The sequence below is a fragment of the Phocoena phocoena genome, chromosome 2 (assembly GCF_963924675.1).
Source record: "Phocoena phocoena chromosome 2, mPhoPho1.1, whole genome shotgun sequence".
NCBI lineage: Eukaryota > Metazoa > Chordata > Mammalia > Artiodactyla > Phocoenidae > Phocoena > Phocoena phocoena.
The window spans coordinates 90,865,236-90,889,840 of record NC_089220.1 but is presented as its reverse complement, the minus strand read 5'-3'; the positions used below and the strand labels follow the sequence as shown (position 1 = coordinate 90,889,840).

Genomic DNA, 24,605 nt, shown 5'->3' with positions numbered 1-24,605 from the left:
GGCTGGTTTTCTCTTTGGCTCAGCCTGTATTGATGGCACATATCTTTCTGGTGCCTTTCAAGGACACCTATGAGATGCTCCACTGCAATACCCATGTCTGCTTTGAGTGTTCACCAAGCATACCATTTGGCCTCTCCGGGCAGCCATTTCTGAATATTCTCAGTATCCAACAAAAGGGATCCCACCCAATGCTGCACTCTGTCTGTCGTACCTTCAGCTTCTAACCGTCACCTGCACACTTGGGGGAGGACTTCTCCCAGGGTCTCTTGCAACTATTTCCTGTGACATGTTGGATTTTTCTCAGGAGCATTTGTTGCAAGCTGACCTTTTCTAGCTTTCATCAATCTCATCCCATGTAAACTCCAGCTTGATTGTATTTCTAAAAATGTTATCATGTGAATGGCATCCTTCCTTAGTTTCCTGCCATGATGCAGAACTTTCCTGTTTGTATGTCTTTTTGGTCATTTCAGAAAGGATCTTATAGGCAATGGAGAAAGGCAATGCTCTAGTTGTGTGTTTGTTTTTAACAGAAATCTGGTCATCTTGCATTTAGAGTGTCTGCAGGATATACAAAGAGAAACACCATGAAAATTAGTGATTGAATATATGGATCTGAGACTTAGGGGAGCTCTGTGTTAGAAATATAAATTTGGGAGGCATCAGCCCATGGTGGGAGTCAAGTCACAGAAACAGGGAAGACTGCCTAAAGCAGGAGTTCCAAAATCTTGCGGATCATCAGAATATACAGATTCCTTGGTCCTTCTCCTGTAGAGTCTAATTTAGTAGGCTTATGATTGTCCTCAAGAATCTATAATCGTTTTTTTTTAAAGCTTCCATTGAAAGAGCTCTAAACTTGAGTATTGAGGGAAGAAATTGTAAGGCAACGCTCCCAGTGTGGTCTCCCTTACATAAGAAAGTTTTACATCTCTATGTACCTGGCTATGTTGTAGGGATGGTGCCAGGGTTATCAACTGAAAAAGTGATGAAGATTTTGAAAAGTCATTGTGAGAAAAGGGTCGGGATGCTGATGAGACACATGTACAAAGTGAGGGGACAGAGAAAGCTGGACATCAATGAACATGAATGTGTAACCTTCTTCTTGCTCAGCAACCTGAGTATAGACATGGGGATAGTAGGAGGTTGGGTCAATAGAGCTGGGTAAATCAAAGGACAAGGACAGGACACTGAGGACTACAAAAATCTGTTGGCATTTGACCATAGCCCCCATCCTTTCAATTTTCTGCTACCCTAACCTATTCCCAATACAGCTGCTCTTGACCTCAGGATCACCAGTCCCTTACTACCACCCATCCCCGTTTTTCTCAGTCCATGTTCTCCTCAATTTCTTAACCTGGAACCCAAGGGACATCCCTTCAGTCACTCTTTTGCCAGTAACCCTCAAAATATTAAATAACTAGTTTAAGGTAATACCACTAATAAATGGTGAGACTTGAACTTAGGCCAGTGTGAGTGTTTGTTTGTTTGTTTGTTTGTTTTTTGACCAGTACTTTATATGACCCCTGCAGTTGGCATGGTGATACCCCACCCACACCCTGTTTAATGAAGGACTTTTTGCCGCAGCATCTGGGAGTGCTGTCAGCGGACAGACTTGAGCTGTCAGGCCCTTTGGTATGCCTTACCTGCAGAGAGTTGCCTCATCCAAGTTCACACTCCTACCTGGGCCACCCACCTCCAATGACTGATAAATGTGGCGGTATAAAGTCCTGGCCCTCTCAGCCCTTCTTGGGACTATTCTGAAGGGACATTCTATCTCCAGAGCTCCCTGTGAGGTCACTGAGACTGTCCTTGGGACTGCATCACACCTCACCTTTCCCTCACCCTTCCACAGGTGTTGATCCCAAGGGCACTCCTTAATAAACATGCTCCACGCTAAACTCTCTCCGAGTCTGTTTCCTAAGGGACCTAACATAACAGCTTCTTCAAGAAACGAGAGCCAGAATTTCATGTAATAGAAGCCATATGACTTTTCACCTTTTCCAGAGACCCTATCAAGTGTTTTAGGGAAGTGTCAGATCCAGATGAAGCCAGGTGCTCCTTGCTCTGGTCACCAGGATGGCATCTAGCCATTTGGATTTCAGGTACATAAGGGCTCAAGAGAGAGGGCTAATCCAGGCCTGAATTAAGTCCAATGGTGTCAGATTTGGAATAGGGATATGCTGCTTCTTAAGCTTTGCTATTTCCCTTTTCCCTCCCTAGTCATCCTTCTGAGGCCAGAGTCTGGCCTGGAAGACTAATCTTGAATCCCAGCTTTAAACAACCTGCAGATGAGGCAACCGATTGAAAATTTCAGGCTCCAATCTGATACACCATTGCACTGTGATTTTTAAAGAAGATGTTGGGGGTAGGAGTTTATTAGTTAATTTATTTATTTTTGCTGTGTTGGGTCTTCGTTTCTGTGCGAGGGATTTCTCTAGTTGTGGCAAGCAGGGGCCACTCTTCATCGCGGTGTGCGGGCCTCTCGTTATCGTGGCCTCTCGTTGCGGAGCACAGGCTCCAGACGCACAGACTCAGTAGTTGTGGCTCACGGGCCCAGTCGCTCCGCGGCATGTGGGATACTCCCAGACCAGGGCTCTAACCCGTGTCCCCTGCATTAGCAGGCAGATTCTCAACCACTGCGCCACCAGGGAAGCCCTGCACTGTGATTTTAGTGACTGAAAGGTAAAAACATGACCTAGGCCAGAGCAAACGAATTTGAGTGGTTTTATTTCAGGTTGATTTTTTTCCCCTCACATTTTATCAGTTAGAATAAACAGTCATAATACGTCAAGAAAAAAAATAAGCAAGTCATCCATCAGAAAAAAATTTTTGGTTGTTTTTTAATATGATTAAGTATTATAGGAACACTAACAAATGAAACAAAATCGATACTTGTATATTCCAAATTTGCAAGTTTCTCCACTTCACATTTTAATTATTCTTTTAAATCTATACAATCACTGTATAAAATAACTAAATATATGATTCAGGATATACTTCTTTATAACAGTTAGAAAATGTGTGGTATTTGGTTTTCAATTAAACATCTATGAAGACTTCATCTGTGCTACCCACTTAATTAGAAAAAAAATATGCAAAGTAATACCATGCTGGAAATGTCTAAATAGGGAAAGCAACTGAAATTTATATATTAAGGATGGAATATATTTCACTTAATTGGAATATATGTTGCCTCCTAATCCAGCTAATATATTTTTCAATCAGCCCCAAATTGAAGCCATATGTTATCAGCGATCGCTCAGATCACTCTAAGAATATGATCTGTGTTATATTAAATAACCTCATTTAGGTAACTGCTTTAAACACTGTGTAGAAGCAAGTACTCCTTAAAGGTTTCAGTTACTGATTTTCAAATCTTCTTTGTAGGTATAAGCTTCTCAGAAGGCCAAGCATAATCACATTTCCTGCCCAGTTGGTCTTTTCCTTTGATAACCACCCATGGTTACTATACCAGCCTGTCAATAGGAATTTAATGAGAAACTGCTGGGGGCTGAAGCCTCTTCCAGGGCCTAGAGGCACACAGAAGATTAGGTGTGCCTGGAAAAGCTTACAATAAGTTGGTGGTTTTCATGGGCATAAGCCAGCATGGGTTTGCTTAATTTTCTTGTTTTTCAACAGCAATGACAAGATGTTTTTCTAGGGGTAGCATTGGCTTTGAAACCCCCTTAAGCTGATAGAAAAAAAAAAAAATAGCTCCTATTAAGTAATAATTTAAAAAATGACAAAGTTTACTTGGTCTCCAGAGGTTTGCATATCCACAGATCAGATTTATAACATGAAGTACTGGAACATGTCTCCTACTTATTCATACATTAAGGTAAAATGTGTTCTAATCCTTTATCTTTTAAGAATAAAACGTCAGGACATTTTTGTGATTTCCTCTAACTAGTAAGACAGGAGGGAGGTTCTTCGTGAGGATTTCCAACCAAGCCATGTACAACCAATCTGATATAGATCCTTTTCTTGCCACTGGAAGGCTCCTGACAGCATGGAAGAAAAATAAGGAACAAACGTGACAATTAGTACAGGCAGTAACATCGCTAGTTATCTGAGCTGTGTAATAACAAGTGGCCTGAACCTTTTATGTGCCTCCCCGACAAAATGAAAGCATGGAAATTATTTTGAATATAGATATTAAATTGATATACTTCTCAGATAATATAAATATCTACAAACCAGAAAAATAGGCTTGGGCATTGTAGGGTAGAGGCAAAGCATAAATATAATAAATTTTCACTCTTTAAATAGAAAATGTGATCAACCAATACCTCTCCCCATTTTTGGAAAAAATGACTTTTCCTAATGGTTTAAAGCTCTTATATTTGGGAGAAACAGCTGTTTGAGTCCTACCACCCAATTCAGGAGAACAATCTATGTCTTAAATGGATAGTCCTCCAGTGCAGACCTTGTTTGAAGACATACTTAACTTTGTACATAGGAGTCAGTTCATGAGGTATAAATGTGAAATTGTTGGTTTTCATGTTTAGCAAATGAATCTTTAGGTAAACATTAATATTTTCAGCAGGTACACCCCTAACATTTGTGGAGTGGAGGGCAAAGAGTGGAAATGGAAGAGCCCACTCCTTTTTCTCCTGCCCTGGCCTCTTCCCCCATGGTAAAGAGTCTTGCAAACATGCTATGGACTCCATACCTCAGGAGCAGCTATCTAGGGAAGGGGCCTGGGAACCTTGGTAGCCAGCTTGGGGCTAATTAGGCAGGGAATTCCAGGGTCAGGTTCCCTGGACCCTGGGAGGAGCCAGGGTTCTAGATGGGCATGCACTATGCCCCTGGCCCTTTGGGTGGGGAACACCTGGTGGAAAGTCCAAATGGAGCCCTCTAAAGCCCATGGGCCTCAATTGTCAGTGTCTCAGGGTGGCCTTTATTTTCCCTCGCAGCCTAAAATCCCACATGTTCCAAATTTAACTTTCCACCTGAATAGTTGTGAGCTTTTAAATTCACAACTAAGGTTTCCCTGTAACAATCTTAAATGTCTGCAATGATACTTACAGGACTATGAGATTAGCAGCTCTTGAGTGCTCCTGTAAGAGTTCGTTCAGTCGAACTTGGCGGTAACTCTGTGGACAACATTCAGATTTTGTTGAGGGCAGTTTTCCCAGAATTATGAATGAGAATTTATCTTCTTACCTCAAATTATGGACAAGTAGAAAAACCTCATTTTAAAAAATTACAGTTATTTCATTCAGGTTTGGAAACTTAACAGTGTTTTTAAAACTCATGGGAAATTTTAGAAACATAAAGAATAAGACCATTGTGCTATAGTGGCTTATTAAATTCTAGAAGAAAAAAAACAAGCAAGCCACATGGATAACGGTAAAAAGAAGATAAGAATGGCCAGTGCTGGGGAACAGGTTTGCAGCTGAAGAAAACTAACCTAATCTTGATACTAATTTGATATCCTAAGAACATAGGTTATACCCTAGTCTGTCTATATTTAAGCTCTTTGATTTTTACCGGGACTGGTTTCAATGAAAGAGTTACCAAAAGACACATTTGGAAAAATAACTACATTAACTATTTTGCAGTGATGAGAGTAATATTTATTATTACATTTCACTGGTTCAGAAAACAAGGTTTAGATAAGTGATTTGCTCAATTATATGAAAACTTTTCGTTAGAACTGGGAAGTTTATCACACACAGAGCTTATGATTCTTAGCTCAGTATTTTCCCACTAAATTTGAAAGGCTTTTAGTATCTCCTGCTCTAATTTGTACCAACTTCAGCTCCTAATATAATTTATTTAAATTTTGTAGTTTAGAGGTTCTTGTGGTCCTTTTCCTTGAATGTCTAATCCAATTCAGATGTCAGTTCTTCTGCCTTATTTTTATGTCCCTGGCCTTTTCATCATCTTCACTATTGCAGCTTCATTCAGCTCAGGCCATTAGGGTAACTCCCATTTTATTTGGTTCTCTAGAAGAGCCCACCATTTTACATCTGTCCTACAAGATGTGCTGGATCCAACTTTCATATTCATTGCTCCAATTACATATTTTCTCAGATCCCTATGTTAGTTTTTATAGCTAACTTTACCAGGTTAAAATTCTTTGTTATTGTCTCAAACTGTGAGTCAGTCTATATTTACTTTTCATATGTATTGACTTAAATTATTTTAGACTGATGGGTCTGTCTCCTGTTCTATAAAATTAAATTGGAAAGAAGACTTCACAATATGTATCAATAACCTGTTCTTAACTTAAAAATTGATTTTATACTAAAAAATGAAAACAATCTTCTAAATCCTCATATTCAATAATATGATTGAAAAAGCACTTGAAATATGGAGAAACCCTGGATCTTGAACAATGAAATTCTGTAATAGATACATTACTTCTTGATCTTTAAATCAACCACTGTTTTCTTTTTCAGCTAGTCAGATAGCAAAGTAAAGATTAAGGGAGACAAGTTCTTACCTTTTCCTTGACCGCTTCCAGTTCTGCATCTGTAATTTTCCACGGAGTTTCTCTCTTTAATTTCTCAGCAGTTGTTAAATCTTTGCAGCTTTCATGGAGACGATATGGTTCAATCATTTCTTCAAAGAATTTCCAGCTGAAATTGGAATTATAAAAGAGGCCTCGCAGTGGGAAACCAACTCATTATTTCACAGATTCTCTAGGTATGACTAGCCCTGCTGGCTACAGAATCAGAGCTGAATGTCATGCAAATCTTTTAAGAATTATCTTTGCAGGGGACTTGCTGTGAGTAAAACCATGGCTCTAGTAGTGCCTCCCTATCCAGGGAGAGGCCTTAACGTGTGTGAGGCCTTGATAGCCTACTAGGCATTAGATCCTCAATATAAATACACAAACACACAGATAGTAATTATTCTGCAAATACATGTTCTACATAATAGAGTCAAAGACACAGTTGTAACGTAGACACTTTCAGCCCATAAATGAGTTTCCTTCTGCTTATTTTATAGATTCTATGGGAGACATTCATGAATTAATGTAGGAGATGAACTAGCATCCCTGAGAGTTGGATAGGGTTTGCCCTCCTCACCTTTAGTCCACATGGCAACTCGCACTCATGGCAGGAGGCTGCAGGCAGGTAGGAGAATAGTAACTAAGAGGAGCAAGGAAGTGAGTTCAATGGCTATAGAACAATTTGAATGTTTGCTGTAAATAATGTAGCCTTTGTCCTTCTGGTATCTGATGTTGCTGCCTGAGATTTTCAAATGGCTGTTGTTCAGGTGCATGTTAGAGGAAAGAACAAAAATCAATAATATTTTAAAATCTGAGGGCATTTTAGAGCGATTAAGAATAAATCATTGAATAGAAAAGGAGGAGCAGTATCTCAGAGCTGCGGAACATTTTAAAAATTGCTGAAAAATCTCATTCTTGTCTTTCATAAGAATCTCATAAGACTTTCTTTTTTTTAATTAATTTATTTATTTTTGGTTGTGTTGGGTCTTCGTTGCTGTGCGCGGGCTTTTCTCTAGTTGTGGTGAGTGGGGGCTACTCTTCATTGTGGTGCGTGGTCTTCTTACTGCGGTGGCTTCTCCTGTTGCGGAGCACGAGCTCTAGGCACGCGGGCTTCAGTAGTTGTGGCACGCAGGCTCACAGCTGTGGCGCATGGGCTTAGCTGCTCCGCGGCATGTGGGATCTTCCCGGACCAGGGCTCGAATCCGTGTCCCCTGCATTGGCAGGCGGATTCTCAACCACTGCACCACCAGGAAAGCCACAAGACTTATTTTTAAAATAGCACAAAACAAAGTTTCTAATTTGTAGGAGTAGTTGTCTTTACTATGCTACTGTAAGATGATCTCAAATATAAAGTTTTCTTTGGTTTTATATAATGTGGCTTACTTATAATTTAGTAATTTTGGAATGAGTGATAATTAGAATCAATGGGATGTTAGGTTAAGAAATTAAAATATGAAGCAATGAGTTCAGTGATCTCATCAGTTGTCCTGATTTAGGATTTGTACAAAGTACAGAGATTACAAAGGAGTAGGTTGTCCCTACCAGTGTGCTTTTTTTAAGGGATTGAAGAGATACTTAATGCAGTAGATTTCTGATGCTTTGACTTATTTAGAATGGTAGACAGTGACAGGGAAGGAATAAGACTGATATGCCCTATTATTCTTGCAGCCACACAATACTTTTATTTGCTCTTCCTCCCAACAGTGCTGTGCTTTCAGAGACCTTGGCGGTGATCAGCGCAAAGTTGCTGGCCTAGGAGAAAAGAGCCTGGGTTCTTGCTCCAGCTCTTCCATTGTCCTCCTTGACCTGGATAACCTTGCCTATAATAGGGGGTAATATAATGGCTGCTCAAAGCTGGCAATGATGATTTGGGTGACAGTGCTCTGAAAAGTATGAAGTGCCCTGTAAAAGCAAGGCGTTCATTTTACTCAGCAGCCATAGGACTGAGGTTAGCAATTGACAGTTTGTCTGTTTAAGCTCTACATATAATTATTTTGATCAGGATAAGAGTTTTCTTTGCATCTCAGCCCAGGTGCTTATTAGAAAGAGCAGTTCAAAAATAGTTTCCTAAGAAATGGAAAGTGGAAAGGAGATTGCTGGTTGTCCCCCCAGCATGCATACTATGTTTCTCCATTGTAGTTTGGGTGGGAATGACTCTATCCCCAGCATCAGACAGTCAATACAATTCTATTCCTTCTGCCAGACTGATTGGCCAGGGTGAGCACATAACCCGGGAAATCTTGACCAATAGGCACCTTGCATTTTACTGACCACAACAAGTGGCTCAGTGGCTTGGGTTGGTGCTACCTGAATGCAGCCAATGACCTGAGTTCAACAACTGGGGAAGAGACAAACTTTTTCTCCCACTGAACGCAAATGAGCAAATATGTAGTTCTGGCTGCGATGGGCATTCATCTTGGTTTTATAAGCTAAATCAACTTTGATTGATGATTTCATAATACAAGGTAGAGTAGAGAGAATGAAGGAGAATTAGTCCTTAATTGTAAAATTAACCTAGATCAAGCTTCACCTGAAAGCCAAAATACCCTTGGATTTTTTCAGTTAAGGTTGATAATAATTTCCATTATTTAAATCACTATGAGTTAAGTTTTCTTTTACTTGCAATTGAAGCATGCTAAGTGACACAGTAGGTTATAATGGGGCTGTATTTGTCCATTTATTTTCTCTAAACTCTTACTGCTCCTTATTTATGTTTATCTTTGATTTCTTCATCCTAAGGCTCATCCCTGAGTTGGCCATTTTCCGTTCTCCTAGCTTGGTGATCCAAAGGTAGCTCAGGATTTCTATTTGATTCTTATTAAATCTGATCTTTCTTATAATTATTTTTTAATTGATTCTAGAATAGGTCGAGTATTACATACTATTAAATATAAGTGAGAATTAATTTAATTAAAAAAATTAACTTATAGCTGCCCTGCCTTCCCCATCCTTGTTCCTCATAATAACAAAGTTAAAAACATTTTTTGACTGCATAAAAATTTCCCCCTAAGTTCATATAAGATTTCTTCTCACAAATTAATGTATTTATTGCTTTTGTGATCACACTAGCATCTTTCAACCAAATTATCTAGTTAATTGCGTCTAGTTTCTCTCTGATTTCTGTTTAAAGATTGCTGTTCTATTGGCCTATTACTTTTAATTCAGTCTGTACAATAAAAAATGAAATTCAGCCACAAGAGCTTTTCAGTTTTCCCAATTATTTTCTCATTAACTTTGCTTTTGTACTCCCTTTCACCCTTGCTCTACCATATTTATAGATAATATTTTTATGATAGAATGTCTCCATCAAGACTTGCTCATGTTTTATGGGTAGTTGAAAGATCTATTAAAGGTAATTGAAGGACAGTTAACATTAGCCTCCAACACGGAAATCACTGACAAACTATTTTCAACATTGTGTGAAAATAGTGACCAAGAAAGAACAGTGATCAGGAGATAGCTGTTAATGGTAGACAAGGGCTGCCTGACCAACAAGGCCCATGTGAAAGCTGAAGTTGAGACAGTGCTGTAAGCTTTGGGCCCTGGGCCTGGGGCTGCATCAGCCCAGAGGAAGAGTTCTCTTTCTCTTATTAAACCACTCAGAGGAGTTGCCTTTTAAAAATTATCACAAAGGTGCTAGGTGTGCTACCAGTGGCCATTTGTGAGATTTACTGAATGACCATTCTCTGTTCTAAAATTTACCTTCAAATATTGGAAAAGGCATTGCCAGCATTGGACATGTGGTTGTTTTTTTTTTTTTTTTTTTTTTTTTTTTTTTTTTTTTATGCGTTACGCGGGCCTCTCACTGTTGTGGCCTCTCCCGTTGCGGAGCACAGGCTCCGGACGCGCAGGCTCAGTGGCCATGGCTCACGGGCCCAGCCGCTCCGCGGCATGTGGGATCTTCCCAGACCGGGGCACGAACCTGTGTCCCCTGCATCGGCAGGCGGACTCTCAACCACTGCGCCACCAGGGAAGCCCCATGTGGTTGTTTTATAAAGTAATACGGCATCAGTTATAGCTGAAGACTGAAGAGAGAAGGATGGCACTTCCAGCACACCTCTTCTTGGTGGCCTTTTGTCTTCACACCAGGGTACATTCACTGCAGTTATTCTAGTAAGAATGGACTTTTTTTTCCTGCATCTTCCTCAAGACCTTGAAATATCACATAGAGAATCTCCACAATTGTGAAAACTAATTCTTTTTTTTTTTTTCCTGAGAAAGGGGAATAGAACTCTTCACTGCAGGATGTGGAGGATATGTAAGAAACACCAAATCAGAATGGTGTCTAAAGTCAAATTTAGATAACAGGACAAAAGCACAAATGCCTGGGTCCTTTGTTTCTTACGACTGTGCATAGAGTTTTCTCCTTGAGAAGAGGAAACCATGGAACAAAGGTCAGGGGTAGGAAGATGAAGAGTGTCTAGCCTGTGATGGACACTCAAAGAAGGAAGAGACATGGTTAGTAAAAGAGATACATCAACATCCTCAGTGATAGGACAGAAAGGATAGGTATGCAGCAGGTGACCATGGCAGCTGGGCAGAGACTAGCACAAAAGAGAGGGAAGGAAACAGGAGTTGGGTAGAGAAAACCATATTGATGGGTAAAGAGGCAAAGGATATAGAAACGACAGACAGTCCTTAGCTGCTGATAAGACAAACAACAGCAAGAATTCACCTACGAGAAGTAGGTGACTGATCTGTGCCCAGCATTGAGCCAGGGCTTATAGAAAATCCAAAGTCAGTAGGGGACACTGACTGCTCTAGACAACAGTAAATGGTCCTGTACTTGCAGAGCGCTGGCAGGCTCTGGCCTGTTGCTAAGTGGCACATACTAGGGAATCACTGGACCTGCTGTGTTATGAAAGAGAATGCATTCCCACCAATTAGAGCTATAAGATGAGCCCGTTTGATCACATCACTGCAAAAGCCAAGAGGCAGCGACTTAGGAATTAAAATTCTTCAAGTGAAATGTGGAAGGCTACCAGAGGTTACAACGTGACAGTTCACTTCATATCAGAATGTTAATTCCATTTACCAAGGAGGATGATAAATCTGTTCTTAATTTTTTTTAACTGTTTATAACTGTAGAAATACAGGAATGAAAGGCATTAGTGGTATATATGATATAAGGAAATACTACATAGTAATAATCCAGGTTAACCCTGTCAATTATAGCTTTCTTATCACAGTTAAGATGTTTCGTAAAGCTGTTTTAATTGACCTATAACATTGGAGGAATCATGAACACCCTCAAACTATATGAAGTTCGAGGTTGCCATTTGGTCAATAAGAATGCGTCGTAAATCTGGATGATTTTCAGTTAGTTATTAAGCTCATCTGGGATAACAGTGAATCAAAAGAAGGTAAGAGCAAGAAGGCTCAAGGAATATGGAATTGCAATCCATCAAGAACTGCAGGAGGAAGGAGAAATGATGGTCAACAGAAATGAGAAGAGGTCCAAGAGTTCCAGCAAGGACCTAAGCCATACTGAGACCTTCGTGTCTCCCTCTACTCTAACCCTTGGAAACCCCATTCCACACCAAATCAAATGTATTAAACTGCATCTAGATGCAACAGTAAATATGATTTTGGACTGTAAACAATTGAAAATATTTTATAATTGCTAAGTCATTGCTCTAAGTACTTTAATTTATAATTGGCTATGATTTTCAGACAATCTTCTTACACCTCTGGGAACTCCTTTTAAGATCTACCTACAAATTGTTTTCAAATATCACGAACTTGACAAATTTAACAATCAATGAAGTTAAAATGATGTTGTTTTGAAGACATTTAAACAATTATTTCAATGTTTTTCATTTAAAAATTTTGGAAGCAATACATTTTCTTGCCAGGCTTCAGATAGTTTTAGAGACCACCTTTAGGGGCTCTCATAGGCTTCCCCTTTCAGGATGCCCCACCAGTAATGTTCAATAATGAAAACTTACCCTGACTGCTCAGGTCAGAATTGTCTGAGCTTGTGCTTCCTGTTAATCTTGCCACCATAGAAACCAATAACATGAAGGGCAATTTTAAAATGTTAACTAAATGGTGTTTAAACAATTCTTCCTCTCAAGTTCATCTTCACCTTAAAACCTTTTCCTTCCATTAGAACGTGATAGCTCTGTGTCATGATTATTTGAAATCCCTTTTTATTATACCCTATCAGGAGTCACTGCAGTAAATCCATAACATTTTTACCTTCTGATAATTAACACAGAAGAGAAGGCGAGAGTACCACAAATAAACAATGGATCTTGTTCAATGTTTCATACCTTTCTTTGTTTGGCTTAATGTTGATGTCACCAATGACATGGATGTCTGCAAATTTTATCCTAAATTTGCTCAGGAGGGAAGCCATTCTGAAAATATAAGCGAGAAACACTTCATCATTGCATATTTAGCTATTTTCAATCAAAGAGTTTTGATTTCATGTCTTATTTCAGCTTAGATTTCGGACAAAGGCTTTGGTTAGTGTTTGATTTTCATTACAGTACTTGATGAATACAGATAAATGTGGACCAAGTTATTCCATTGAAGGCAAGGAGAAATTTCTGTAGGTGCAGTCACTGGAAACAGCAAACCCAGCTCTGCCTTCATGTTTCACGGAAGATATTGTGGAGCTGTCCACTCTTCCTTATCATTTGGAAAAAAGAGAGCAAGTTCCAATACTTATTGACTATTATGGATAATTTTTATAGAGTTACTGACAAACTACTGACAAACTAATAATTATTATATATTATTTCATCATTATAGATTAAAGGTTTTTTCCCCTGGAAACTGAAAATTTTGATATAATTTCAAAGTTACAAAAAAGTTACAAGAATAGTGCAAAGAAAGCTCAGATTCACCAACTGTTTATATTTTGCCCCATTTGATCTGTCATTCTCCTTTTCTCTTTTTCTATCTACATCTGTCTATCTATATATTTTTTGCCTGCTGGCTTTCTACCTCCTACCTATTTTCCATTTTAAAGTAAGTTGCAGATATCAGGCCCCTTTACCTGTAAATAATTTAGTGGGTATTTCCTAAGAACAAGGGCATTCTCTTTTATAAACAGAGTACAGTTTTTGACATCAGGAAATTTAACACTGATGCCCTACTACCACCTAATCCACCACCATTTTCAGATTTTATCACTTGTCCCAATAAGGTACTAGAGGCTTTAAGAAAATATAAATTATTGTAGACCTCATGTTAGTTTCCATTTTAGTATGACTCTCTTTACGAGGAATTAAATATTTATGATATCTTTCTAAGAGGGGGGAGAAAATGTGAAAAACTACTGTATAAGAGCCAGTCATTATTTTGTGATTTCTGGAAGTAGCAGTTCCAGGAAGGACTAGGACTTAGGCATGTCATGAGGGACCAAATGCCGCCAAAGGGCATTCTCCAGATTCCCGCCCGAGACCTTTGGATACACCACACTCTCGGCATGCTTGTTACTCTCAAAACTACAGATCAACTCTCCATGACTAAAGTAATAAGAGAGACACAGACTTAACACCGTGGGACTTATTTATTTTTTTAATTAGGAGAGCCATCAACAGTCATCCATTTAAACACTTTCACACTACCAGTGAAAAACTGGGGACCCAGATATGTGCAGTGACTGTTGCAAAGTCCTGCAGCTTGTTGGTGGCAGAGCTGTGGCTTGGACCAGATGTAGTCTCTCTGTTCTCTTCTAAGTGTGCTGTGCTACAGTGACTGCTGTGAATTAACAGGTTTGAATCTCCCAGAAGAAACTATTGGACACAAATGCCTTCAGGCTCTTCCTTTCTTGGATGCATTTACCAGTCAGAACAAAATAAACATTATACAAGATAATGATACTCTCATTCAAGACTTGAGATGAGGCTTCTGTTCCAAATGCTTGTTGGAAGCATTTGTGGAAGGGGATAAAAGGACTGAAGACAATGACTAGAAAAATTGCACAGATAATTTACTGACCAGAGACAAGTAAGCTTGAGGCCTATCATGGTGACTTTGTCTTTAAATTTATTGTGCCTCAAAGATGCTTACAGTTCTTAAAATTAAAGCATTAAAACATACAAACACAGGAGTGATAAATTACTTACGTAATCTTTTCTTCTTCAATGCGATTGATCTTCCCTCCGACATAGATTCTTAATTTACAGTCTTTCCATTTTTTTCTGAGAGTCAAGATATAGGGGATAAGGAGTGTTAACCCTAACAACAAAAAGAGAGTAGATTATGACAAAAGAATGAGCATATCCAACTGAAAGGAAATGAGTAGCTTCATATCTTTATTCTTTCCCACATTCATAGCTCCTACCTAATTTAAATCTTTGGAGAACACGGAAATGTTATTCTTTAACTGATATCGTTTCATATATGTTCCCATGCAGTTTGTTAAATTTATCAACATAGAAATTCTGCTCCCTAGTGTATATTCTGGAATTTTTTTACCTCCATCGTCAAACAACCACCAAACATCAATTGTGCCTTTTCCTTGCTTCTTTTTAAATTGGGTGCTGGCTTCCACCAGTTTCTGGTTGATCTCCCCCACATGCATCGACTGGATTGTGTTAATGCTGTTCTCTGTAATGAAAGAGAAAGTAGTACATCCATTTGTCTTTTGAGGAAAGAAGCAAAATAACTTTCTAATAAATCTCTTCAGGAAAATAGAGGAAGGGTCATGAATTTGTAAGTGTTTTTTATACTTATGGGTAAATCGTGAGTCCTATTCTCCGGAAGAGGAGAGATAAAGGTCAAATTCCACAATAATTTAGATCACCTTCAACAGTTCAGAAAAACTTGATATTGATCTTATGATTACAGTTTTCATTATAAAGCAGCAGATTTTTGTTTCAGATCCTTAGTAATCTCTCTCGGAGCAGAACTATTATTTAGGCAGGTACCAATGCTAAATTATCTGATACAAAAGCCAAAATATCCCGATTTTTCCAAATTTCAGGTATAACTCAACTTATATTTTCAGATGTACCTAAAAGTAGAACATGTGGTTATTGGTTTTCTAGAGATAAGCAGAGGAATCAGAAGTACTCCTTCACTAGACAGTTTGTTCATTTGAGCGCAATTTTGGTGTAAATTCCATCAATGTCTGGATTATAAACGTTCCCAGGGACCATGACCATCTTGACTCTCTATGACCCTTTGGTCCTAATGTGGACCTGGCTTACTCTTTTGTTTTCTCTTCAAGGAATCTGTGAATCTAAGGTAAAGCCATTTGAGCTATTGGAATCTCTGTGAATGAGATGAAAAAGCCAGGAAATACGATTAAAAACACCTTTTCTTGAGTTATAGTTAAGAGTGTACATAAAGTACTTTAAAAAAAAATTTAATGCAATTTCCACCCTAACATGGACACAGCAAAAGTGTACCAGGGAACTAGGGCAGTGTTTGCTCAGAACCGTTGTTCCTATTTCCCAGTAGGGGTTTCCTTCCTACTCCATATATGTTATTTCTCATTTCCACATCTTTGAAAGTTGTGACTTCATTGCTCTATTTCAAAGCGATGGTGTCAGCATAGTGCTTAGAGTAGAGCTGACAGCCTCTGCAGAGCTTCCTCTCTGATCTAAGGTTCTGAGGATGCTTTGTTCTGTCTTTTGTTGTTTTCATGTTTGGGCCTGTTGGTTCTGAAGCAATTATCTCATATAGTTTGTATCTCCCTAGGACCGCTAAGGGAGAAAGTTAAATATCTTTACAAAACGGACCAAACTCTGCCCCCACTTACATGCAAATCAAAGCATCCAGAGGACCGTGTATGAGTGCCTGGAGGCGGAGTTGGTCCTAAGTCAGAAGAGTGGTCAGCTAACAAAGGCCTGGAGCAGTGAAGGGGCCTACTTCAGAGCTGTGTTTGAAAATTTAGGTGTTGGAAACAAAACATAACATAATCTTGCTTTTCTGAACAGTGAGACATGTTGACTTTCAGAGGTGTACATTTTTGCCAAAAGTATTGCGATGCAGAAACAGCGTTCCAAAATAACTAAGTCCCACTTTCACTAATAAGGACCTTAATGCTTCCCTCCTCCCCATCAGCTAGAGAGCAGTATGGGTTATGACTTCTGAATTTTCCATTGCTTTTCAGATTGTAGCATTGCATAGTGCAGATTCAATGGATAGTTAATTCTTCTCATGGGTACACGAAATAATTGAAAAGGAAAGAAGATAGTTAGTATCCACATGGTCTTATTCTAATATTTACACCCTGAAAGACCTGATGTAACTCCAACTTTAGATTCAAACACATCATTTTTCTAGAAAATGTCCTTTTAAGGGGACAAAGGCACAGTAGGTTCTCCCCTAGCCCATGGAATGTTCCTGGCACCCAAGGGTACCTCTAGTGTTTGAAGAAGGTAAATGTTTGGATTTCCTATAATTCTGTGTAAATATATAAAAATGTTGTAGGGCTTCCCTGGTGGCGCAGTGGTTGAGAGTCTGCCTGCCAATGCAGGAGACATGGGTTCGTGCCCCGGTCCGGGAAGATCCCACATGCCGCAGAGCGGCTGGGACCGTGAGCCATGGCCGCTGAGCCTGCGGGTCCGGAGCCTGTGCTCCGCAACGGGAGAGGCCACAACAGTGAGAGGCCCGCGCACCGCAAAAAAAAAAAAAAAAAAAAAAAATGTATTACAGGTTAAATTTAGTCCCTGGGTCACAGTAGGAAAATAAGCAAACAGAACCAAACCTTTTCCAGGGTAGGAGACAACCTCTTTGAAGGGCCTCTTTGAAAGGTTGGCTCTTATTAACCTAGACCAGCAGCTAAGTCTCAGTTTGGATCTTGCTACTTGACTTGGAGACCCTACCAGAGAAGTGATCTTTCCTGGGTGTAACACCAGTGAATGACTTCAGTAACTATATAGGATTATTTGTGCATGAAAGAAAGAAATGTTAACATTCTAATTTTCTACCAGCAGAGGTCGCTGTGGACCTCATTAAACTCAAACCGGCAGTGTTTCTGGAAAGAAAGCAATTTTCAAAAACATCAGTTATTTGAATCACCTGTTTATTAAACTTATAACAAGGTCTCATTCTGTGGTCCTCCATTTCTGGGATGTATACTGAACATTCAGAGATAAGTGTACCATTCAGCCAAAATCTGCAGGTAATTAGTGTCAATGAAGTTTCAAGTCCGGAATTCTGGTTTGTGTTGTGATAGAGATGCATTTTTGAAATTAGAATTCTATCTGGATCCCTTATTTACCTGTACCAGTCAACTTTCAATCTCCTGAAATGTCTGCAAGGTGTGTGTGAGGTGTGTGGGTGTAGATAAACCAGTTTGGGGGCTGGGTCACGAATTTCTATCCCCTTTACATCTTAACTAAGAATTTTCTGTTTTATGACGTTCCATCTGCTTAAGCACTGTATGACTCCCAAACCAAATATTATTTTAAAACAAAGTTTTTACAGTAAGATGGTACAAAGGGGTGAATGGTGTTGATAAGTTACAGTAGCTTCTACCTTTTAGCCATACTACCTTATCTTTTTTTTTTTTTGCGGTACACGGGCCTCTCACTATTGTGGCCTCTCCCATTGCGGAGCACAGGCTCCGGACGCGCAGGCTCAGCGGCCATGGCTCACGGGCCCAGCCGCTCCGCGGCATGTGGGATCTTCCCAGACCGGGACACGAACCCACGTCCCCTAGCATCGGCAGGCGGACTTGCAACCACTGCGCCACCAGGGAAGCCCAGCCATACTATCTTCTCTTAAGGAAATATCTTTCAGTCCTTACCTACACTCAATGTCCCCAGCGTTTTAGATGCTCACTACTGACACCCATAGACACGCAAGTCGTGGCTCGACTTGTAATCTTTCCTGTAAATTTTAAAGGCACTTACCTTTTTTGGGAGTTGGCTTAGTAATGTTCAGCTTGCCAGCTTTTTTAAACAAGCCTCGGAGGCCTCCACTTTCTTCTTCGCATTCATTATCTTTGATAGTGGCTTCCAAAGCCAGTCTCTCCTGTTCTAATTTCTCTAATTCATCTGATGAAAGAAGACAAAATCACTTACTCTGCTCAGAGCAGCAAAGTTTCTAGGAAAAATCTTATTAACGATTTTAATATTAAAAATGGTGTCTATGCAATTAAATGATTATTTATACATATATGATTTTTCTGAATGATTATTAAAATAACATATCACTAAATTGTATTCAGAAAGTAACGACTAGCTCAGAAAAATGACTCTATGTGTTGTTATAATACATGAAGACACTGGGTTTTTTATGTGTGAGGGCAAAGGGGGCTGTTTAATGCCATCTTTATTTACTACTGGCAACACAAAATACCAGATACACTGTAATAAGATCTTGTACACTGAAAGCTACTGATTTACTGACCTAAGCTACTGGGCTAGATATTTTACAACTGGGAGTGACAAAAATTACAGAAGTATACTGGGTGTATATCAGGCACAGAGCAATGCCTCCTGAATTGAAACATAGAACTAGAGAACAAGAATTAAGGAAAGAGAACCATATCTAATAATAAACCCTGTGGGCTCCAAATACAAATTACAGTGAAAAATATCCACCACCAACAGTTCTTTCCAAGAAGCAAAAATACTTTCTGGAGTGAGTGACCAAAGCAAAAGAAAGAAAAGCTGAGGTTTCTGTGTGCCTGTCGGAGTCCACGTTGCTAAAAAGGGCCTCATGACACTGGAGTCTGGAATAACTGTCAAGCTGTGCAAAATGTCCTGTCCAGGGTTTAGACCTACTATCCAAGCTTTTATGTTGCATGTAGCTGCCTTTTATCTTTTTTGGAGTCTGATTATGACGGAAAATTCCTAGCTGCTATGTAATCATTGCATCCCTCTCTGACCTTAACCTGCACTGAATCAGGGTAAATAAATAAGACTTTAAAGGCAATCATATGGCTGTGTTAAAGAATGATGGGCATTCTTGCTTACAGTCGTAAGGTGGCACTCTTGTCAGATTCCCTCATCGTCTTGCCTACTAAAGACAGAGTCTTAGAAAATGAGCCAGGTTCCGAGGAAGAGAGTAGAAAACCTAGATTCAGTGTTACGAAACACTGGTAGGGCTACTGTAAATGTCAACCCTCGGAGCCTGTTGCCTTATCTATCTGGGAAGTGAAGCTATACAAACTCTAGATTTATCAATTTTGTACTAACTAAATCTGTCAGGACAGTCACATCCCTAGATGGTGCTGTTATTCAGCTACACAGAATTGTCTGGCCCCTTTCCAGGTGCTAGCAATTAATCTTTTGCCAGTGGCATGAGACTTAAGGTCAAATCACCCATGTGATTTCCCCAAAGCTTCAAAGGTTCTCAAGACCAGCAAGCAGCTATAGAAAATCTAAGAAATCAGATAGATGGTATTAAAGCTTAGAGTTGCTTACCCCTGACTTTCAAAAGGTGAACACAAGCTGCCTTGCACTGGGGGTCATAACCAATTACAGCTCTGCTCCTGGCCTTATGTGACATTGGGCAAGTCATTTACTTTTCCTATGCCTCTGATTTCCTATCTGTGAAATTTCTGTAATACTCCATATTTCCATAATATTCTTCCTCAACCTTTATTCCACTAACTATAACTATGTGACATAGAATAGAGTGCCTTGCCTTTCCCACCCTCCTAGCTTTGCAAAAAGAATAAACAGCTCCTGAACAGTGCTTTGTTGCTCCTTAGAGAACAAAGCAATGAGTACATTTCTATAGGCAGTGTATTGATGCAACTTCTGGAAATCAGCTTAGTCATGCAAAGCAAATCAAGTATTTTGAGAAGCCTGGGAGTTATTTTAGAATTTAATATTTATTTTACACTCTTGGGTGCCAGGGACTGTGCTGCATATTATTCATTCCCAAAAAACTCTGAGAAAGTTACTCTTATTATCCTCATTTTGTAGATGAAGAAACTGAGGCTCAGAAAGTTTAAGTAATTTGTCTGATGTCGCCCAGCAAATAACAGGGTTCCAGTGCAAAGAAGTCTGCTTGACTCCAAGTTCTGTACACTCTCCTCTATGAAGACCTTCTGCTGTTGGCTTATTGCTATTATTTCAGGGTTGTTTTTATTAACCTCCAACTCTTTATCCTCAGATGAACCTAAACAGGCACATGGTGTAATGCCAAGTTAATTCCCCAGAACTATGGTCCCCTCAAAATTGTCATTTTAAACAGAAGACTCTAAGGATATGGGTACATATGACAGGCTGCCCCAGAAAAGCAGCATCACTGTCCTGGGTGATGGGTCACTAGCTATTACCCATTCTGTGGGTTGTTGCAGGGGTCAGCTATGGGGTAACCTGTTCTCTGCAGTCATCTGGAAGGCACTTATCTGTGAGCTGCTTTGGGGGCAACTGCAAGGGTTACACCGGGGAGGGAGTTCTTTTACTTTTCTTTTTGTAGCAGGCTCCAGCATACCCTGTGATTAGCCACTACTTGCCATGTTCTTTGTCCTCTAATTTGGACAAAGGAGGAAAAGTAAATAAATCCTCCTTTGTAAGGATTCAGCTGGCTGAGTGAACCGGGAGCTGCTCCAATAATTTGCTCAAAGGTATATACAAAGCCTATCCTGGACAGAGCAAACTGCGAAATCCCAGGCCTGAGAGACAAAACTAGACTTTGTGTGAATGAGTCAGATTCAGCAGTTCCCTCAAAGACGACAGAGACAGAGGGTGACAGAGTCAATTCTAAAGGCTAAAATCTGCCTGCTTGGACATCTTGGATTTTCAGATCCACACAGTGGTATGACCACTCACAGTGATTTTGCAAATTCTTATTAAAGTTAATTCTTAATTATTCACTTTGTAGATGATCTAAGGCCTCCTTCTGTGCACTCCCTCCTTTTCTCTTTTCAGTGCTAGGTAGAAGTGACATTTTGATTATCTGTTCTCCTGAATTCATCTGTCTGGCCTACAGTTTGCATGCGAAATCACGAGTAGACTTTGTCCAAACATTTCTTTCAACTGGAGTACTGGCTAGCTGACTTGCAAAAGTGTACCATTAATCACAGGAGAGATAAAGCAAGGGAGTAGGAATAGATAGATGTAAACTGATTTCCACGAGGCTGACTGAAAACTACTCATTTCTTTACTGTTTCCACCACCATCACCATACACTGTGATGTTCAGGATTCACAGTGCCCTTTCCAATAGTATTTTATTTCATCCCAGCACCAATACTGGGATGCAGGCAGAGCTAGTAGCATTCTCCTCATTCTCCCCATTTTGCTGTGAAGGAAACTTGGGTTCACACTATTCAAGCGATTTGTCCAAGGTTGCATAGCTAGTGACTCAGGTCTTCTGTTTCCAATTGTAGAGTTCATCCTTCTACCGTCGTTCATCAGTGTTATGCTCTGACTGCCAATATCTGTCTATTGAAAAAATGCCCAGTATGCATTTTTTGGAAAAAACCATCCTCAAATTTCTGTCAGAGAAATTTCTGTAATACTCCATATTTCCATAATCTTCTTCCTCAACCTTTATTCCACTAACTATAACTATGTGACATAGAATAGAGTTTCAAGATACATGTCTATCATAACCCCACTAGTCTGCAAACTCCTGGAGGGTAGCTTATGTCATCTTTCATTACCACCATTTACTGAAAGTTTATTTTGTGGGAAGTACAATTCCAGATACTTTGCAGCCATCATATCCTTTAATCCAAGCAACAAATCTGTGAGGTAGGTACTATAATTATCCCCATTTGGATAGCTGAGTTTGAACCCAGGCCTGTCTGATTCCAAAACCCACGCTTAGGCTTCCCAGACTCCCTCTCACATTCTTAGTTGTGCCCCTGCCTTGCTAGTGCTCACCGCCATAATCACTCAAGAATAGTTTGTTGAAATAAAAGAACAGCTCAATTCTGTTCAGTACAGTTCAAAACATTTGATGGCATTATCTCTATAAAGGAAGAAAAACATGTGAACTGTTGTCAGGGGTGGGAGTGTGTACAGTATGTGTGTATGTAAGGGGGGTTGGTACAAAAGACAATGTTTGAAAGAAGTAGAGTTAATGCTATATACAGAGTTATAAAAAGAGGGGCCCATAGCAGCTTATGGTACAAACCAGGCTGGAATGGGACAGAAGGTAGGACAGGTGAGATTAATCTGAAGAATGAGCAGCAAGGAAAGGGCTCCTTACCCTGGAAAGGGCCACCACCTGGGCATCTGGTGGGACTCTGAATCTTGCATATTAGTTTCATATTATATCACATTTACAAAGCCACATAGCTAGGGAGAGAGAGTAAAAGCCTGCCCTTCTCTCACGCCAAGGTTAAGAGGATCCCAGAGGTTCTAATGATGGAAGAAAAAGCTTAGACTTTTAGGATCTATCAGTTGAGAGTGAGTTTCTGAGTCTTCATACGTTCCCCAAAACAGTTCTCATAGGAAAAACAAAGAGTGAATCCCAAGCTGTATCCTCATGCAATTGCCAAAACCACTTGAACAGTAGTTTATTTTCTAGTCCTTTATAAACTGATTGCATGGTAACCAACTGGAGTGAGTATTTTGAAATTCAGTTTAGTTGTCAAGATTGCCTCAAATGGTCTATTTCCAGTCTTTTTTTTTTTTTTCTTTTTTTAGCAATGTCTTTTAGAAATAGGCAGGAGTCTACACATTGCAGTTCAGTCTGAATCTGAAAGATAGAGAATAGTCAAATATCTGACAACAAAAGAGGGAGCAGGGGAACCCACTGAGGAATCGCGTATCCTCCAACTTCACAGCATCCTTTTTCTTTATTAATTATGAAATTATGATTCTTTCTCGATCAATCAGCTCAAAGCTGTAAATGCTCACATGAATCAATGTGCTGTACCCCAGGTGAAGTCTAGTTGAATTGAAGGCAGGAAGGAATCCTGCAGTGGTTGCCTTCCAATCAAGTAATTATTTACTACACTGCCATCTGTCTTTATTTTGCTAAGCCACTCTATCAGACACAGCAGAACCCTCGTGCTCTGAGATGGTCGTAAATCGTGCAGTACTTACATGGAACACTTGACCGCAGTATACTGCGAATCACGTTTCATCACGTTATTTCCTACCAGTACAATTTGGACTCTATGTTGTAGTTGGCAAACTTGCTAAATACCCGTGGGAAGTGAACAATATGAAATACTGCATTTTTTTGTGTGTTGTCAGGCGATAAATTGATTCCTTAAGAGAAACTCTCAGCCATCAGTACTGGATGAGTTGCTGCACTACACAAGTAATAATGCTATGGGCATCGATCTTATTTACATAAAAAGTTATTCTCACATAAGCCTGAGACACAGTGTAGAAATAATTGTCATTAGCTAGTAAATTACCTATAAAGTTGATTTCTATTCACTGCTTTATTAACTACAGTATATGGGCACTCTGAATTGCTAATATTTCCTTTAAATTATAATCTGTGATGACACTGTGGTGTCTGTTTTGGAAAAGCTATGATGATTATCATTAACATATTGTAATGCAATACTTAAGATTTATCAGGCTCTTATTAAGCCCTGTATTACAGCATAATACAATGAAACGCAAGCTTATTTCTTCCAATTCAAAATCTAACGTGAGGGTTGTGTCATAAATTACGTAACTTCAAAACAATGCATGGAAATGTGGGGTAAAGTTAATTTCTGTCATTATGCTGTTGTTTTTCTGCATGTTCATGTATTTGTGTAATGCTGTTTTTTCATTTACTCTAGATAATTGGTACTTATAATTATTTTATTAGCATCCTACTGCATTTTCTTTTCTTGACTAAGAAGCAAAAGTATTTCAAACATCAAAGTTGATATAAATTAGATACATCCCTTGGGAAATTAGAAGGGGATGCAGTTCACTGCCAGGATTCTTTCAGAAACGTACAGAATTTGCTTGCTGTATTGCTTTATAGAACTAAATTGACGGTGCATTTTGGCAGATGGAGCAGCGAGGGGTGGGAGCTACATCACATCTGTCAGCTTGAAGAGATAAACATACAAAACAAATGCAAATGTATAATTTAATACAAATTGTATTTTGCATTCTCATTTTTTTAGATGGAAAAACAGTGCAGCACAAAAGGCCGAAAAATTAAAGTAAAATGTAGAAGGTTAACAGAACAGGTCTCTTCATATTAGGTTCTTGTGATTGTCCTCAACATCATGTCTGTCTTACCACAGTCAGGCAGCCTGTATGCTGCGTTTTTGAAAGAATAGCCTTGTTCCATTCCCATCTCTCGGA

General features: G+C 39.4%; 1 protein-coding gene across 1 annotated transcript in view; it reads right to left on the bottom strand.

Moving 5' to 3' along the window:
- Window positions 1–3,862: 3,862 nt before the first annotated feature.
- The window catches only part of SLC12A1 (solute carrier family 12 member 1), a 90,571-nt gene continuing 69,828 nt past the window's right edge, over window positions 3,863–24,605 (bottom strand). Inside the window, exons 20-26 of the mRNA XM_065871383.1 lie at window positions 18,283–18,426; window positions 14,894–15,025; window positions 14,542–14,653; window positions 12,736–12,822; window positions 6,449–6,584; window positions 5,026–5,093; window positions 3,863–3,998 (exon numbers count right to left, since the gene is read on the bottom strand). Coding sequence (XP_065727455.1) covers window positions 3,863–3,998; window positions 5,026–5,093; window positions 6,449–6,584; window positions 12,736–12,822; window positions 14,542–14,653; window positions 14,894–15,025; window positions 18,283–18,426 — 815 coding nt within the window. The remainder of the gene's footprint in view (window positions 3,999–5,025; window positions 5,094–6,448; window positions 6,585–12,735; window positions 12,823–14,541; window positions 14,654–14,893; window positions 15,026–18,282; window positions 18,427–24,605) is intronic.